The sequence below is a fragment of the Sparus aurata genome, chromosome 8 (assembly GCF_900880675.1).
Source record: "Sparus aurata chromosome 8, fSpaAur1.1, whole genome shotgun sequence".
NCBI lineage: Eukaryota > Metazoa > Chordata > Actinopteri > Spariformes > Sparidae > Sparus > Sparus aurata.
This window is the reverse complement of record NC_044194.1, coordinates 20,359,490-20,378,959: the sequence shown is the minus strand read 5'-3', so window position 1 is coordinate 20,378,959 and position 19,470 is coordinate 20,359,490. Positions and strand designations below refer to the sequence as shown.

Genomic DNA, 19,470 nt, shown 5'->3' with positions numbered 1-19,470 from the left:
GCGGTTACTTTTGCACGGACGACATCAGAGGAAAAAAACTAAAAATGATTTCTCTCTAGAATATGATCCAGATCAGAGACACGATCAGAGCGAGTTGTTGAGCTGTTTAAGTGAATTGCTCTCAAACTTTAGTCTTACCAATGCTTGCATAAAGTTGCTTTAAGACCAGCCTGTAAAGCAGAGTCCAAGTGTTTTTTTTTTATTGAAATTTTCCTGATGTCATGGTGTACTGGCACCACCCGGAGTACACTTCTACATTACTGCAGCGAGGTGAGAAGTTAAACTAGTAGAAGTCAGCAAAGACAAGATTATCAGGGTGACTGCTCCCTTAAACTGCATGTGAGCTGCTTTTCAACATAGCGAGGAGCTCCTCGCAAAATCAAATAAATTTTTTTCCTCATTCATATGTTTGATTGCAGATTTGATTCTACACCAAAACAATTCAGTATGAGTTGAAATGGATTTTCATGGTGCAAATTCATGAATAAATCCAGTTAAAAGTCTTCAAATTTAGAATCGTTAATTTTTAAGTTCACAGATTTTTCAGTTTGTTTGATCAGAAAAATTCAGAATGTTTTGCAATTCCAGTTAATTCTTTAATCAAATGACCCGATCAACCAGAAATTAATTGCCCATCATTTGATTGATTCATTCATCATTCCACTGATTTTTTTTAAGCAGAAATGCCTCAAATCTTCTTGTTTCAGCTTCTCCAACGTGAGCGTTTGCTGCCTTTTCTGTTTTGTATTATTGTTAATGGATATTTCTAGGTTTCAGAGTATCGATTGGTCAGTCAAACCAAGACATTTAAAGTCATTGCCTTTGTCCTCATTGTCTTTAATTGATTCAATATCTGTCAAAGAGCAGGAAATGGCAGCTGCTGGGAATTCACGAGAGTTACTCCTCACTGCTTGATTCTGAAACCAATCCTTCTTGTTACAGCTGCAGTTTGATCAAATTTGATCTTTACTGTCCTTAAATGTGTTTGGTGGCTGTTTTGCACCACCACTGTGCATCGAGAGATCGTTCATGTACGGGCTCGCTGATGGCAGCCATACTGGCTCTTACAAACTGAGTTATGGCAAATTGATTATTTGTATTTGACTGAATGTTATTTAGGATTAAGATGAATGGCTCAGAAACATCCTAGCGTGTGTTGGCTGTCTGACTAGTGCTATCTGTGTGTTAGCAGGAGGAATCACATGTCGTCCAAGCAGTAGGATCATCTGACATTTTGAGTTGGTCCAAGTCAGAAATCTGATATAATGTTGACAAGTATTTGGACCAACCACCAGGAACCAGAGTGATGAGTGTTTCGCTCCAATTTGGGTTGTTGTCAAGTACGCATGTGGTTTGGCTTAGTGTCTGGTATTTAAGTTAGACAGAAGGATTAACACAATATATAAACCATAATTATCATTGTAATTTAAGTGTTTAAAATAGTCTCAAAATAATTTGAAATTCTGTGACCTGCAGCCAACCAATTTACTCCTCTTTTTCTGGTTGTGATTGCTAATAATACATAATGATTATGTTTATTTATCAAGAGTGTATGTTCTGAACTTAGTATTGCATTTTGACACATTTTGTAAAGATGATTAAGACTGTGGAAGATATAACTCACTCTGGAATACTAAAAGGATATTTAGCTGTGTGGGGCTTTCATTGACAACCTTTGGGATTGAGTCATAAATCAGTCAGGTCACATTTTCACAAAATCAGTGTAGTGTTTTGGAGCAAAACATCTGTTATTTGTTGATTAATGTAGAACCTGAACTCGGACATTTGGTTGACAAGTGTGCAGCCAAATATGGACACTGGTGAGAGAGAAAATGAAGAGCATAATGTGTAAGAAATTATAAAGTCAATTTTTCAAAACTGGCAAATTAGTACTGATGAATTCTGATGCCCAGCAGAGAAAAGACCAATCACAATAATGTCTCACTGGCACCTCCGTTATTAGGAGAAATATCGCACAGTGTAATCCTTTCACATTGGCATTTGATACATTGTGAGGTGCTGTCAGACATCTCACAATCACAAAAGAAGAAGGAACAGCGTTAAGAAGACAGTGCAAGAAGAAATTCTTCAATATTTGGTTGATGAAGATGTAATTCATGGCTGAATTTGCAGCTTCGCTTTATGGAGCTCTATAGTAGGTTTCTGCTCCTCTTATAGTTAAGCTTTGAGAGCTGTTTTCATCGAAAAGCCTTTAACGACTGAAGTAGATGTTAAATGCTCCACAATGTTCACAAGTAAAGAACCTTTTCCCCCAGGATGTTGTAGAGACCAAATGAGGCACAAAAAGAGAGTAAATATTAAACTGTTCATCAGGTGGCCAGAAACATGACTCCAAATCAATCATGTTGCACAAAATCTGCCAGATGTGTAAAACAAAAAAAAAGCGCCATTTTGCTATCAATTTGCCAAATCAACCTAAAGGTGATATATTGTTGTATTCACAGCTTGTTTCTGCTGCCCCCATGTGGCCACAAACTGTGTCTTACATTATTAACAAGCGAAACACATCTTTACTTTGGAAAACAGTCACAGTGCAGTTTTATCTCCATGCTTGGTTGGAATGATTGAGACACACTGTTGTGCTCAGGACTGAAGACATAAGAGGTCCCATATTGATCAATGACACTCCTCCTCCTGCTCCACTGTACCTTCTCTTCCTCCCTCCCTGCTCTGCCTCTCATCCCTCAGAGCCCTCAGACAGGCTCCATGTAGTCCCGCCGCTGGGGGGGCGTCCCGCTGAGCCGGCCCTTCAGGGGGTTGCCCCTCTGGCTGTAGACGGGGCCATGGCCCATCACCTCCGCCACTGTCCCTACCACCTCCGCCTCCTCAAGAACTGTCTGCTGTCTGATCAGGAGCTCCCAGAATCCCTCCATGGTCAGCCTCTGTAGATCCGTGTCCTCCCCTTCCTCCCTCTTGCCCCAGTCAGCCAGTGTTGGGGCAAGTGGGACGATATCGCTCCCAGTCGAACTTTGCATCCACTTTGGTCCGATGCTTATTTTTTTCTTTCGGCCTGGTTTTCTGCCTGTGCATTTATCTTTTCTCCTGTCATATCTGCAGTGTGCAACACATGCTTTGAAAGCATTCTTCTGCATTCTTAAAGTCACAGTGAATCCTCAATCCTCCTTAATGTGACACCTTCTGAATCTTTGGGTGGAGTTAAGTTAAGAGAAAGATTTGATTAACACAGTCGGATTTGATTAGGTCGCTCAACCATGGGCGATAATCCACCTCTCTCACCTGAGTTATTCCATCAGGAGGAGAATGAGGGAACATTTAATACACTAGACCTCAACCACATTCTTTGGAAACACTTTGCCAACTGAGATCCAAACACATCTCTGATGAATGATATAAAGTAGATTGTAGCTAGCTATTGTGTGTTAAAAGGTGGCAATACAAAACAAGTAGGATGAGCGCATACATCATTACCTGTATCCGTTTAACCAATTACTTTATCCAGCAGTTCTTAAAACAGAAAAATTGATAGAATCAATTGGAAGTAGTTAATTGTTATGCCTCCGTGGCGGTGATAGCACCGCCCGGGGCATTATGTTTTGCCAGGTTGTCCATACGTTCGTACATCTCACTCTCAAGAATGCTTCAATGGAATTTCTTTAAATTTGGTACAAATGTCCACTATGACTCACTGATTAACTGATTAGAATTTGGTGGCCAAAGATAAAAGGTTTAGGTCACTGTGATCTTACAATCATCTTTTTGGCTGTTACTCCAGGACTAATTTGATAACTGTGGTAAAACTATCGAATAAGAAAAACTGAAACTGTCATAAACTGAAGTTATGGCATTTCAGTATCCAAAAGGTCAACGACACTATCAAGTTCATAATATTCTGCTAAAAATAATCTGCCCATTGATTATCACCATAGCTCCAGAATGGCAACGTGACTGGTGCACGGAGGCATATAACTGCGAGGCAGCCTGAAAATTATATCTGTGGATCAGAAGTTGCTGTATTTATTATTTATCATAAAAATATTTAGAAAAGAACTTCAGAGAGTCAGAAGTCAGAGTAAGACATCTGTTTACAGATGCTTGAATAAATGAACTTTAGTCTGCTACCTAGTGAGGATTGTCCTTTGATATTGACAAATTTTACTCTGGTGATACCAATACTTGTAAAAAGTACATTATCTGTACTGGATACATGTTTCAGCTGAGTATTCACTCAGCCCTAATGGTAAGAGATAACTCAACAATTAGCACGAGGACACAGGATTAAAACATTAATTTTCACTGTGTCTTTAAGTCCTGAAGTCTATTTTGTCTACAGTTCTGCCTGGCACACAATTGGACCTCTGTTGTTATATTCTCGAACTAGAAAAAAATTAACTTTATTGCAAACTTAAATATTTTTTTTAATTAAATATTGCATCTGCAGGGACTGTTTTTCTCTCCATGCATGCTGTGTGGACTTTGGAAGACCAGCTGAAGAAAGTCTTCTGTGGAAGACTTCACAGCTTGTGTAACTGCATCGTGTGCATGCACATCCTGAGCAGTGGTTATACAAGAAATGCCCTAAAAACTGGCTATTTGTTCATTGACGAGGTCAATAAAAAGGAATCAGGTCTTTGTAGCACCAGTTTGGCCTTCGCACTAGGAGGTGAAGCCTATGCATCGCTGCGTCTCCCCCAGAATTCCCAAACTATGTTTCCCAGCTGGTTGGGAGATATTTTAGCATCTCCTGAAGATTTGGGTCATCATCACATCCCTCATTTTAGCTGGATAATTAAGTGCAGTCTAGTTCATGAACTGCTGATTTTTTAAAAGTGCTTCTGGTAGTTATTCTTACTCAATCTGTTGCAGATCGTTACCAATGTTTTCATTTGCTACATACAGACTAGATTCAGATTGTTTGCCTTCTATGACTTTATCTTTTGCTGTTTTAAATATCACTGTCTTGTCTTACCTGTCATGCCATCTTTGTGCTCACTCATGCTGGTTGAGTGAATGGTGCAGGGTACTGAAGCATCAGTGTTCTCTGCTCCCCACTGCATCTGGTATGTGAGCTGAATTTGATATCCACATGGAGAGGCTGCAGCAAAGATAGGGAGGAGACAGAGGCGATAAGTGCCATCTTATGTTGATTTCATACAAATGCTGCTTTAGTACATCTAGTATTAGTTTAGTATAGTTATGTCAGTGAACAGTTGGGGGTGAGGATAACTGTCATGTGGCAAAGCTAAGGAAGGAGATCAAACCTGTGGAAATGTGACACACATGTTAGCCTGCTGAGCCATTAAAATACTTCCTCCTGAGGCTTTATAAAAGTCAAGCAGGTATTATTTTTCTTCTGTCATCAGAGCTTTGGCCTTTCATGTTGTACAGCGATTTTGCCTCCAATGAATAAAGGTGCTTGATAATTATACAGTCTAAAAACAATTGTTAAAGCAGCTGTCTGTGATGAAAAATGCCTTACCAGTGTTGTTTTTCTGTATGTTTTTGTTTGTATCAGCTATTTGGCCAAAGGGCTACAAATTAATGCCATGTACAGATATTGACATCGGATATAAAATGGAGGGACTGCTGAAAAACAATGACTAAGAACAGTTTCATAACCCTCGAGCCTCTCTGCTGAAACTGGGCTGTAAAAATGATCAACCAAGGGAACTCGTACCTTTGTCCCTTGCGGCCTCGAACGGTTCCTGTCCATTAAGCGCTGACTGCAGTTCGTTCCGCTTGTGTCGTTGTATTAGAAAGCTGTTTTAGGGAGTCGCTGTGGAGAAACCATCACAGCACATTATTCATGGAGAAGTGCCACGCTGACCAGCATGCTCTCAGGGGAGATGGATGATTGAAGCCCCTGCTTTACCATCCATCTCTCCCTTTGTTTTTCATGGTATCACTTTATCATGGTGTTCTCTGCCTCATACAACACTACACCAACGTGTTTTAAGTGTATATTTTTTTTTATATGCAAGGGTTTTGGTCAATTCACTCTCAATCCGTTCATTATCAAGCCTATGGAGATTTTTACAATACCACTGATCCTTCAGGAGCGGTCATCCTTTTTTTGTTGCAAACTTCAACCATCATTAAGATCCACAACAACTCGCTGTCTCGCTCAAGGACGCTCCACAGGCCAGATCATTGTTGTAATGTGGCTTGTATTTTATTTGTATTGTATTTTATTTTATGAGACTATTGAATTATCCAATTTTACTAGCGGAAAATAGACTGTGGAGATCTTGTACAAAACCTCTACACCTCTCAACAATAACATGTTTGGGTCATGGATTTAACAAGTAAAGCTCTATACAGGTTTTTTTTTGTTGTTGTTCTTTTTACAATGTTAATCATGATCCTTTTTTTTCACTCAAGTTGGCAGCATCTAACAAAAGTATTTACACCACAGTCTTTTTTGCAACCGAATGTTTATGCTAATTTCTTAGTTACTTTACAAAGAAATCATAATGAGTTTTTAAAAGTAAATATTGTTTTAAAGACTTTGAACTACCACATATTAATGTAAATAAAGTATGGTAGTTAAAATATCTCAACTCTGATCAGCAACAACATAAATAATAATTTCATAGTAATGTCAAGTTAATGTTGTTGTCAAAACATTTATTTTTTAAAGGCCCAGTGTGCAGGATTAGGTAGCATGTAGTGGTGTGGCTGCAGACTGCGGCCCTCCCCCACCCTCCCTTAAGGCCCTCTCGAGAGCGGGTGTTTAATTTGAACATTTCGGTCTACTGTAGAAACATGGCAACACCATAAAAGAGACCTGCTCCCTCTGTAGACATAAAAGGCTCATCCTAAAGTAACGAAAATGCAGCGATTCTTAGTTTCAGGTGATTATATGTTAATGAAAACATAATTATGCATAAATCCTACTCACTGGACTTTTAAGTAAAATTATAAATACTTGACTTTTATATGTAACTTGTTTTCACGGTGTGATCTGGATATTTTTAACTGACATAAAAGATCATCATGCTGATGCAAACTTAATTTTAAAAAGTGATTAATCATCTTTTTACTATTATGTGCAAAGACAGAAGGATCTATGGGCATTTTTGAAAAATGATTTTATATTCTTTATATATTTAGATTATAATATTCGCAAATAACTTTCCATACAGGTCATGTGGCTGGCTTCCAACATACATCCAGCTCACTACAGTATGTCAACATGCTAAGCATAATGAAAACTTTGACAGTGAATTGATCCACATCGTTTTAAAATACAGTAAATCACACTTTCCCAAATGATGGACAACATCCAGTTTTTGTTTAAATGGTCTGACTAACCCAAGAAGGAATTTAACAGCAGCCATATTTGCTGATTATGTTTGTTCACATTAATTTTTGCTGGTAAGTTTGTGTAATGCTGCTTCTGTGGGAGGCCAGACAGTAGGCAAACTTTACCAGCCACTGTAGACGGTAACAAACCACTAATTTAAGATGTTAAAGTAGCTTTAAAGTCTGTGTGGCTAGTTAACAAAACAAAATGGCTGCCAGATGTTGGGACCTGCTTGTCAGACACCTGGAGGATAGTCGACATGCACAGATAGCTGTAGCGTCACCACTCCTCTCCCTCCTCCTCCTCTTCATCTGATGGAGAAGTGGTACGACCGGCTGTGTTTCTGTCTCTCCTGTCTGTGCTGCAGGGTTTGAAGGCTGCTCCATGGTGCCCTCTATCTACCCGCTGGAGACGCTGCACAACTCGCTTTCACTGAAGCAGGTGGACGAGTTCCTCAACAACGTGTGTGAGAGCAGCAGTGAGGCCCACGCCAAAACTATGAAAGGTAGGCCGGCTGATGAATCAGCGCCATATGTTAACAAAAAACATTGGGCTGCCATTAAAGCCACCAGAACATTTCTGCCATCACCCAATATTATCCTGCATTATCATCAGGAGCATCACAGCTATTTAGATGATTTGTCAGTTATTCTTCAGAACAGGTCATTTTGATTTTGTACTGTATTGATTCCTGTCTTCAAGAAGGTAAGGGATGCATTATCTCCTAAAATATCCTCCATCTATGTGGATTCCATTTCCGTCAGCAAAAGTCATCTCATGGCACTTTCCAATTGAGCAGGTGTAGACCATACTCCAGATTAATTTTGTCTGGATGCAAAGCTTTACTGCTTCAGGAAGTGAACTTTGTTCATCGTTTGATTTGTTGGGGAAGAAAGTTCAATATTTTGTTTTAAGACCGAGCTGCAAAATAACCTGTGTACCTGTGGTATGACAGCTGCAAATGAACTTTTGATGTCTTGTAAACCCACAAAGGTTAGCCACTTTAAGGTTAAATAAATCAATCAGAGACGACTGTTTGAGCGTATATTAACCTGTTCATTTCCTTTTAATTCCCTTAAATTGAAGGGATTATGTGCAAAAAAGGTCATAGCCTGTACTCTTAATGTAATTTTGGATGTAAACACCACATATCAGTGCTTCAAAGTCTGCTGGAGTAGAGCCAGCTCAACAAAGCTCTTAAAATATTAAACGCTGTCATGTTGATGTATATTTAATAACATGAGCTTCAGCGTTTGACATTTGGAAACAAATTATCTTAATGGTGTTTCTCCCGTCTTTGTTCCAGCACTCTCCAGCTTGTTCGACTCTCAGAGCCAGACATCTCTCTACAGCCCTCAGCAGCCTCTGTCCTCCTCTGGGTCGGAAACATCTCTTCGTCCGCCAAGCCAGCCTCTGTGGCGTGAGTGTTTACAAGACTTTATGGCAGAATGACAGCCTTTATCTTTTCTGGTAGATAGTTTGTGTTGTGACGCAGTTGATACAGAGGGTTTTCTGGGTGTTTTATCGAGATGCCTTTAGTACAATTGAGTAAAATAGGAGATTGATCACTAGTTTTAAAGCCCAGTTCTGACTTCATTTTTCATGCATATACTGTGGTCGGTGCTTAGTGACTATCAATTTCGAATTCTTCCTTGAATAAAGCTTTTAATCCTGCCAGCACTGCTCTGCGGCCAGACCATCGCTTCACTGACAGGTCCCATGTGTGAAAATGAGTAACTGTACCAATGAGAGGCAGAGTGATGTTAGAAAAGACCATGCATAGTCAGCAAAACCTGGAACAAGACAAAAAGGTCCTCCACACCTTCAGAACAACCTTCACATTCTGTAGATGGGAGCAGATGTGACCCGATAGGTCTCATTTATCTTAACTGACCCAGTGGTTACAGATGCTATCTGTGTCATGACAGCCAGGTCAGCCCAACATCAGCTGTCCTTGACCCTCAGCCCATGACTAAGGCTGCTAATGGTTATTTTCATTATTTATTAATCTGTTGATATTTGTCTTAATGGATACATCCATTTTTAAGTGACAAAGATAGAAACAGCTTTGTTCACAGTGTTCTCTGCAGGACTGTTGGTGCTAGCAACTGCAAAAGAAATCAGAAAATAACACAACAACAACCCCACAGTGAAAAAAAATGATGATTAATTTACACCAACAACAACGATACGCTTCATTGGGTTAATGAAAACGCACAATGAGGCAAAGGGCTTTAATATGTGAAACAAAGTGATTCATGCTTGCCTAAGGAGTGATGGAGCACTTTTTTGGAAGCTTGTTTTGTTATTTCCGAGGTTTTTTAGTTCATTTATTTTTTTATATCGTCTGAAAAGCTGAAAAAATATTTAACATTTTTGTTAGATTACTTAAAGCTTTTTAAGTATTTGTTGATTTGACCCCTTTGGACTAAATATGACAAGGGTGAAACAAAGTGAACGTGTCTTTAGGGCTGTCCATGCCAGGAATTAAAACTATAACAATAACTACAAATGGATAGCTTTAATAATCTTTCTCACTCAAATGGATGGCAGACATCCCATAGTATTTTTAAGAATTGTCAATCAGAATACACACAAAATAGCAGCACAATCAAGCTTTATTTTGGGCAGATTCGTCTACAAATTAATTTTGTAGGAGTGCTTAAAGTATTGGTTTCTAATTGTAGCCAACCTCTTTTATGTGAGCTCATCAATGGCATTTAGGAGACACTTTTTAGATGGTCTACTCTAATAACTCAGCCTTGGTAATTAATACAACTTATGAAACGCTTACATAACGCATATTAGGCTGCTAATTACACATAGAAACTGTCTTTGGTGCTGAGGGGTTCCTGAAGTTTCTTGTGATGTCCTTTATAACAATCACCAGTATAATGGATGTTGACTCAGCAAAAAGTATGAATAAAGTTTGTCTTCAAAAGATGACAAGTCTTCTAACAGAGTGCTGGATTCTCCTCACTCTTCTCCTCTCTGAAGAATTTCATAAAATCCTCCTTCTGGGGGTTTTCTTTCTTTGTATCTCAGTGCAGTGTCAGCGTACAGCAATAATAGGTAATAAAGTCAGTAATATCCATTTTCCTTAGCTGTCGACACACACTACACGCTGTTCACTTTGTCGTTCATCAGTATGGATGCTCAACATCATTATTCTTATACTTAATAGTTACAGTAATAGTTCTTGGTGTGGACGACGCTTTACTTTACCACCAGATTACACAGCAGCTTCTCTCCTCAGGCTGCAAGATCCCTCGATTCATCCTCAGCACTCCACCATAAAATAATAGCTTAAATGTTATGTCCTATCTGACCCGGTGACTGGCATGAAGAACAACTATAACAATTAACAGTGAAATACACACACTCTTCACACACAATTGAATACAGATGTGTCTACATAACCTCATCAAAGAGAAGATTAAAACTTTCACAACCAATTAAAAGTCCCTTGTTGTGCGTTTAAATGATTAACTGAGTTGAAATTGTTTTGCCATCTGATATTTAAAAGGTCAACAAAGAACTGTGATCCTTTCCCCTAAATAATTAACTCTTGTGAAAAAGTTTGGAGATTAATTTTCTGTCCGTCAGCTTATTGATGATCCGTTAATTGTTTCAGTTCTTTTCTAAACACGGACCTTAAGTTCCTCTGGATATGAGATCAATAACTTAAATGTGCACATGAAATGATACGGAAGTGAGGGCTGTTAGCTGTTAATGAACATCCTATATGTCTACACAATGAGATGTAAGTTTAGTGACTCATGAAAAAAGAAAACTCTTTAACAGCCCTGGAACTGTCAGCCGAGCTTAATAACAGCAGAATGTAAACCCTGTGGGAGCAGCATCACTTCAAAAAACTTCAAAAAATAGGGCTCCTCGAGAAAATCACAGCCCCTTCAACAGCTCCTCATTTTTATTTTTTTTCCCCCTTTTTCTTCAATCTGTTTTTATCCCCTGTGAGGCTATTAATTTATCCTCCTGCCACTGTTGTTGATTGATAAAGCATCTGCATCTATCTGTCTAGCTCTCACGTTTTCCCTATTTCATCCACCTCGTGTCTATTTCCTAAACACTGTGCACACGTTGGGTGGCTTTTTAATCTCTCTGTCGATCTGTCTCTCTCCGTTCTGGTAGTACCTGCTCCATATCTGGGCTGCTGTAACAGCCAATAACTCATTTATCCTCATTTATCACACAGTGTTCAGACACAGATGCTGGAGGTGACGTCAGGATGAATACGACACTCGGTCTGCTGGTGGTCAGACACTGGTTTGTCCTCCTATTGGCTGTAGTTACAGGAGAGCTGTGTGCAAGGGCACGACTATGTCACTCAGTCCTTGAGATGTTTTTATGAACTGGATCTAAAAAGGATCTTAAAACAAGAAGTAATGTATTGCCTTATGAATGTACTGCAAGTAGTCCTTCTCTTACAGTATTTTCTAGTCAGAGTCTAGACTAGAAGTGTCTCCCTATTTTTCCTGATTGGAAATTTCTCTCGTTACAGGACAATATGTAAGACCTGCCTCCCTGTCGAAGTCATTCTCTAAACAAATACTGCACAGGATAACACCGTTGTAACTGCTAACTGATCATAACTGTAGCTGCCATGAGCTAGTTAGCACAGTTAACAGTGCAGCCAGCAGTCCTATTATCTGACTAGAGTCTGCTCTGTCTGCAAGCAGGGAGCATTGGGGGACTGTTGTGTTTTTATCACTAGCAAAGAGGCAATAAACCACAGGAAGGAGAAGGCTTGTCTTACATCACGTCCAACTTCAACTTTTGTTGATACATTTTGTTAATTAATTTATCAATGTTTTAAATTAGAATTATTCATATTGCACCATCAGTCTCCAGATAGTGAGACAAAACAAATGGCAGTGTCTCCGTCTGTTTTCTGGGGGACCTGTGTTGTGGTACCTGGCAACCAAACCCAGAGGCAGAGGTGAGTCACTGGAGTCCCTGTGCTCCACTTAGATGGCAGCTAAAATTGGATGAAACTGCTCCCATGAAGAGGAGATACACTCCCAAATTGCACACAAAGTGGTGTGACTTTCCCCTTTTATGGACATTTACCTCCTGTCCCACTCTGCAGACTGTAGTCCTGCATCATTTTATCCCTTCTCTTCTTCTTATTGGAGGTCTACTGTACAATTTACTTTCACATCATTGGTTTTTATACTATTAACCTGTGGTGTAATGCTGTATGGGGTGTGGGTGTTGATGGTAGGCCATTTGCCACTTATTTCTCTACACTGGTTACCGGTTCATGCAAGAACCCCTTGTTCTAAACTGTAAAGCCTTTAATGGACTTTCCCCCCTCATATATCTTCAACTTTATTTTATCCTATTATGCATTTATGTTGTTTGCGTCCCCTCAATGCCGTTTACCTACATGCTCCCAGATTGAACAAAAATACATAGAAATCCAGACTGAAAACATCTATTTCATATTTAGTATGATCTCTCTTAACTTCGCCCTCCAGGAATCAAAATCACATGTGACAAAGAGTCTGTCGGACAGATGGGATGAGGCTTTTCCATGTATTGATGTTAAAGTGTTTTCATTGCATAAGTTGCCAAAGACACTACCAGGTACCACATTACTGTTGTTTGGTCCTGCAACATTGTTTTGTAGGTTGAAATGTGAGACATTGCTCTTTTATTTGACGAGTGAAGAATCTGTGCCTTTGCTGCGGCTCTGAAACTACCTCCGGAGGCAATTCAGAGTTCTCTCTCCCTACCTGTAACTTTCACTAAGACAGCGTGGATTATCGGCATATGATCCCTGCATTTAAAGGGCAGTGTGAATGGGACTACTGACTGTTCTCCTCATTGACAATCCTGTTATGGATACATGGGCCTTACTTCAGGGACGTACGTAGTCTTATAAACATGATCACCAGTGTATTTGTGTGCGTGAATGCTTTCAAATGTGTGCACATTTTCTCACCTGTTATATTGTATTTTGCTGTTTGTACAATTCTGAAGTGTACAGAGACTCTCTTGGTGATACGCCCTTTAAATGAACTGAAGTCGTGTTGAAATTGATTTTCAGATAGCGAAGAAAATATCCCTTTTTCTCATCCTCCTGTTGGAAGGTAATAATACGTTGAGGTACATGTGACTTGATTTATGCAACCCCCCAAAAAAACAGTTTTCATGAAGTTCTCCATGGCAACAGAAGATGGAGTTGCAAGGGTATGACGCTGTCGCTTTCCTGTTTTTGTACCAGATCACTCCCCCCACTTTGTTCACTTTCTGTCCTCCACATGACGCACAGACAGTAACAAATAAATAATTTGGAGTGGAGTGAGCTCTCATAGCGCAAGTTACGAGATGAAATGTCTATCAGGGATCGGCAGAGTTTTTAAAGAAGTGGGATTTGTACCAGAGAGATGATCCTTTCCTGGACTCTCAAGATAATTAACTGTGTTTTCTATGTTTTCTTTAAAGACGGCAGTATCCCCTCCAGTGCTGTATCCAGCGCCGGCCCCTCCTCCCCAATCACAGAGAGCTCCGGCCTGAACTTCAGCTTCAGTGAGTAGACTCTCTGTCTGAAAACACAAGGACTTCTGGGTCTCTAAGGGCACCATCTGAGGACTTCTGCTTGTCCCTTACTCCGTTTCATCTTCTCATCTATCTTTATGCTCAAATTAAAAAAACACTGGAAGAGACTCTGGAGAGACTGTAAATAAGACTCCTCAAACTGGACTCTTCTGCTTCACCCTGCCTACACCTCCACAACTCCTCTGCTCGTTGAAGAGAAAAAACACTGGACGTGAAAATCTCTCTTGATCGCCATCCTCCTCTTCAGTTTGTCAACACATTCATAAACCCGCTGAGTAACAGTGCGTCAAGCCAACATTCAGACCAGTTGTGCCTTTAGTTTAATTAGATGCTGCCTACACTAAAACAACAGCAGTGCCTGCTGGTCTGATTTTTTTTTTGTGTGTTTCTTTCTTTTTTTCTTGCCCAAATGCTGTTTTTCAAAATAAATCACACACATGCTGTTTCAATCCTGACCGTAAACATGTACAACTGAAACGCATTACAGACTGTGAGTCATCGTGTCAGCCGCCATAGATTTGCTTATTTTTCAACACTGTTGTGCCACAGCACTGTGACGAGGTAATCACAGCCTGAAACCAAACGCGTTGTTTTTTAAATACAAGTGAACTTGAGTGTTGGGGTGCTTTCACACCTCGTTTGGTCCGTACTACAGGTGCAAAACCTCCCCTGGACCATGTTCCAGCCATGCTTGGTCCGAGATGGTCTCAGTCTATATCAAACTGAAATATGGTTCAGTACCATTCCAGTGTCAGAACAGTATTTTGAAAGTTTTCTGACTTTCGGACCAATTATAGGAAGTTATGACAGGCTAACGTCAGAACTGGAAGAAAAAAAACTGTCAGTGGCAACGAGATGAATCTGTTTTATTTTTCTCTACAATGGAAGCTGAAGGTAAGCTACCAGTCGAATTGTAAACATGCTATTGTCAGACATATGCCCATCAAAAACCAGTCAATGTCAAGTCTAGAGAGACGCTGCCCAAGTAGGTAATGATGACAGGATGTCAGTATATATGTTTAAGGAATAATTGCAGTTTGAAACCAAAAATGTATCCAATGCAACAAAAACATGAAACTTGGTTTGGACCTTGTTTCTGACATTCAGGTGTGAAAGCATCCTTAAGGTTGACCACTATAACCACAGTTTGTGGTGTCTTTCAGGTTAACATTGGTTCAAAGTTGGAGCTTAAAGGAATAGTTTGACCCTTTCCTGCTAACAGTTGAGATGAGATGATGAAGTTTCTCATATCTGTTCATTAAATTTGAAGCTACAACTGGCAGGCTGCTAGCTTAGCATAAAGACTTGAGACAGTGTAAACATCTAGCCTGTTTCTGTCCAACAGTAATTAAGCATCAGCTCTAACTTATTTGTTAGATTTTAAGTATAAAAGCTGAAGTTTAAAAACAACACATTGTGTGATAAAGACCATCATTCTGAGGCCAATTGAGGCTTATGAATATAAATACACTTTTATCAAATGGGCGGGTGCAGCCCAGTAAAAGAGATTGCAAATGAATTATTCTCAATCTGCAGGAGAATGTGAGTTTTAAAGTTATACATTTGGCTCACGTTTGTATCTGCTACATTCATGTTTTGGTACTTTTTGCTCACAGGATTTTAGTTCACTTAATGGATCCAAAATAATTGAGTCTTGAGTCTCCATTTTGAAATAGAGGTATTTTTATAATGTAAAACCCGAGCCAGCTCGATCAAACAGTGTCAGCCTTTTTAACGAAAATCTGCTGTTAAAGTGAAACAAAATCTATCTGTCAATGTGCCTTTAAATGATTTAAGAGAGGAATATTGTAGACACTGTGGATAACCTGCTGTATTTTTACTACTTTATCATTTAACAAATGAAATTTGATTTTGAGAAAGTCTGTGGTGTAGTTTTACTCTAGAATTAAAGGGAAGAACCACTTGACTTAGTAAAGAGTATAAAAATAATTTTACATGACGACTTTCTGATGTCGTACAAAATTAAATGTGTATATTAATGTTACATGAATCAAATAACTGTTTCTAAAGATTATATGAGTGATCTGCAGATATAAATGTTTTTTAATCAGCATGTAACTGAAAAGGGGGTCAGTTCACTTTCAATTATTTTGAAAAGGTGGTGAATTTACTACTTTAAACTCCAAAGAAATACTTTAATTACTTTGACCAAAACTTGTAGAGTTAAAGCTCATATCTCATAAAACGGATCATAAAACACTGACATGCAGTTTTATTACAATAGAGCACTGTGATTATTACACTCAGACGATTCAGTCTGCAACACCCTGAGTATAAACAGGAGAAATTAAATGGCTCCCAGCTCATTTTAGACTGGTTAAACTGAAAATGGACTGACCCCAGAACCTGGAAACACCTGCTTTAGAACAAAGATAAATATATGTGTGTATTTGTCAGTCACAATGAGAAGAGTTTTAGTTTTAGATCTGAATATAGGATTGATTATTTTTCTACCTAAAGGTGGGTTGATGTAGGTAATTTTAGCTGTGTATTTATGTGATTATTTAATGTGCTATTTAATGCCAGCCAAAGAGGAAGGTCTGTTTTCTGGGATGAGTTTGGCTGCTGGAGAACAAAGTCTAGGTTTTTAAAATGTGTAAAATATGTCTGTTGGGCTGTAATGTCAAAAAAGAAGAGGAGGAGGATAATAATAAAAGAAAATCAATTAAACAGTGAAAACATTGTTCAGTATGTTATTAAGTGTAACAGATCACATGTGTTCACACCTGCAACAGGCCTGTTTAAAGTGTGTGCGTGTGTCTGTGTATGTGCGTGTCATTATTAATGGTCTACAGTGCAGACACATAAGCCTGTTATTGCTCCATAAACAAAGCTCCTTGTCACCGCTCTGCCAACACACACTTCTCCCTCCACGTCTCATTTCTCTTGTTCTCTCCAATTTTTTCCTCTCTTCCTTCTTAGTGTTTAATGAGCTTCTCTTCTCTCCCGTCACTTCGTCTTCATTCATTAATCCCCAATTTCTCTCTTTTTTGTTCCTCTCCTATCCTTATGTCTTCTCCTCTTTTCTCCTTTCCTACCTCAACCTATTTTCTTCCTCTTAACCCTTCTCTTGTCTCCACCAGCCTCTGTGCTTTCTTTCAAACCCCAGTTTTCTCTTCATCCTCTTCTTTTTTTCCCCTGTTGCCTCACATTGTCTTCTTTGATCTCCTCCCCCTCCTAATGTCCTCCTGTCCTCTTCTTGTTGTCTTGCTCTCCCTTCTTCTTTTTGTTTCCTCCAAACTCCTTTTATCTTGTACTTGTTTCCTTTCCTTTTGTCCTTTCCTATCTTTATCCTTGTCCCACTGCTTGTTTCCACTACTCTCCTCTCCTCTCCTCTCCTGTCCTTATCACCTTTGTTTCATCTCCTCTCGATAGCTCCATTCCTATCTTTTCCTTATCTCCTTTCTTTATCCTCTTCATATTGTACCTTTTTCATCTTCTTCTTGTTTATTTTCTCCTTTTCCTGTCTTCTCCCTATGTCCTTTCCTACCTTCCCCCTTGTTTACTCTTGTCCTTTGTATCCTTTTCTTCCCTTGTCTCCTCTTCTCGCCCTTAATCTCACCCCTCACCCTCTTTTACCCTTTTTTCTCTCCTCTTTTTCCTCTCCCTCTTGTCATTTTTCCCCAAACCCGTTTTCCTCCCTCTCCTCGTTCTCTCCTCTCGTCTCCTCATCCCTCTCCCTCTCACAATCCTCTCCAAACAGCTCTTAAGAATAGTGATGACTCATGCCTCCTCCTATTGCCGCCATGCGTTGCCATAGCGACGCCCCCAGATGTAATTGACTCCTTCTGAGCGATGCCGGTTGAATGGAGAGAGAGAGAGAGAAAGCGAGAGACCGCCGACTCACCGGAAGCCAAAAGCTGATGTCATTCACTCCATCTGTCTTTCTCTCTCTCTCTGGCTTTATTTTCTACATTCACACACACTTAAACACACAAATGTCCATTCATTCAATCGCCATCAGCTCTCATACACACACACACACGCACATTTTGAGTTACAAACACAGAGCCGCCTACCTTGCTTCAATACAAACTCAACAATGGCTACTTTCATCCACAGAGCTCTCAAGACTACAGTGTGTGGCTGCAGGTAGTTGTGTGACCTTTAACAAGTTCTCACTCGAGTAGCCGAGTCACAAAGAAAATAAATGTTGTTAATGTAGAGGCTACAGAAATGTATTAAGAGATAGTATCAAACACAAAAATTAGAGCAAAATGCCAACAAGTCTGTCAGGGCAAAGAGTCTGAGTCTGAGCCCTGTTCTGTATTAAAGGGGGATTGCAGTATGTCTAAACATGTATTAAAGGGCAATGGTTCAAAACACTAGTCACACAATAATACAAAAACTAACAAATCGAGGCAGCATGAGACCAACAACTCCCATGTTCTGCTAGGAAAAGTAACAACCAGATAGCTAGAATATATGTAAGCCAAGTATGGTTATTCAAAACCACACAAAAGTTCAAACTTAATGGGGCAATAAGAAAGAATTTGGGTTCAAAACATTTTTAAAAATGATCAACAGATGTGAAGAAATAACAGTTCTTACACTATGTCAAAGATGTCTGTGTTGTCTTGAAGAGATATCAACTGATATCAGTATGCTAACCAGATAGCCCCAGCCGTCCTGTCTTGTATTACCACTACAGGATCCCAGTCTGGCCCACTAACTGCTCAGCTGACTGAGCTAACTAGCTAACAGCAGCTACAGTTAGCAGTAGTTAACAGTTACTCTTTCCCCTTATTGTATTTTTATGTTTGGAGTGACCTTGCTTCGACAGGTGGCAGATTCTTACACATTGTAGCCTACATTTAACATTTTTTTATGTTGCTACTTTATGTTTGTTTAGGTTCAGTTTTCTGTTTCTTTCTCGTCACATTTCGTCTGCTTAAATTTAAGCAAAAGAGCAAAAAACAAAACAACACATGGTTAGGGTTTTGCTTGAAATAGCCATACCTGTTTTTTGTCACCACAAATGTTCTGGAAATCTGGAAATGTCTGTACAACTCCTGGTTTTGTCGCCACAAGAACAGTTGGAGATGGTCCACCTTCCCCTGAGAAACCTCCCCACAGGGTCGAACTTTAGTCACTCAGCCATCTTGTGGCGTGTATAACACAACCATCCCCTCTATCTTGCAATATGAAAATTAGCTAACAAGCACTTAATGTGAATGTGGAAGGTTTGGTACAAATGTCAACCCTTGGATGCATGCAAATGAGGCTGGAATTTGCATCAAAGCTCCAAATTGATTTGCCAAAAAACTGACCAAGGAAGTGATTCACTGGTGGGCTAAGATGTTTAGTTTTTACTAGCTGTGGGTAATTCATTTAGTACCACTGATGAATTCAGTGTAGTTGGTTTAAAGACTCTTTTATACATGTACTGGACACCTCTCCATGTGAGTGGACAAGATATTTATGCTGCTACAAATGGCTGAACAGCAGAAACTGCCACAATGTGGTTTCAGTCCCGTAAAATTTAAAGCAGCAGTGAAAAGTACAACAACAAAACCATTATGGGCAGAGTTGCTTAATTTCCTATCCATGGAGTGGCCTTAGTGAACCTGAGTGCAATA

At 39.5% G+C, this 19,470-nt stretch overlaps 1 protein-coding gene across 13 annotated transcripts in view; it reads left to right on the top strand.

The window, feature by feature from the left end:
- Positions 1-16,570, top strand: part of ppip5k1b (diphosphoinositol pentakisphosphate kinase 1b) — a 54,604-nt gene extending 38,034 nt beyond the window's left edge. For 12 of the 13 annotated variants that reach the window (XM_030425989.1, XM_030425986.1, XM_030425985.1 and 9 more), the window contains 3 exons: positions 7,653-7,790; positions 8,592-8,705; positions 13,757-16,570. In XM_030425989.1, coding sequence (XP_030281849.1) covers positions 7,653-7,790; positions 8,592-8,705; positions 13,757-13,848 — 344 coding nt within the window. In that variant the 3' untranslated portion in view covers positions 13,849-16,570. Of the gene's footprint in view, positions 1-2,709; positions 2,896-7,652; positions 7,791-8,591; positions 8,706-13,756 lie in introns of all 13 variants that reach the window. The other variant, XM_030425990.1, reaches the window with a different exon arrangement.
- The last annotated feature ends 2,900 nt before the right edge of the window (positions 16,571-19,470 follow it).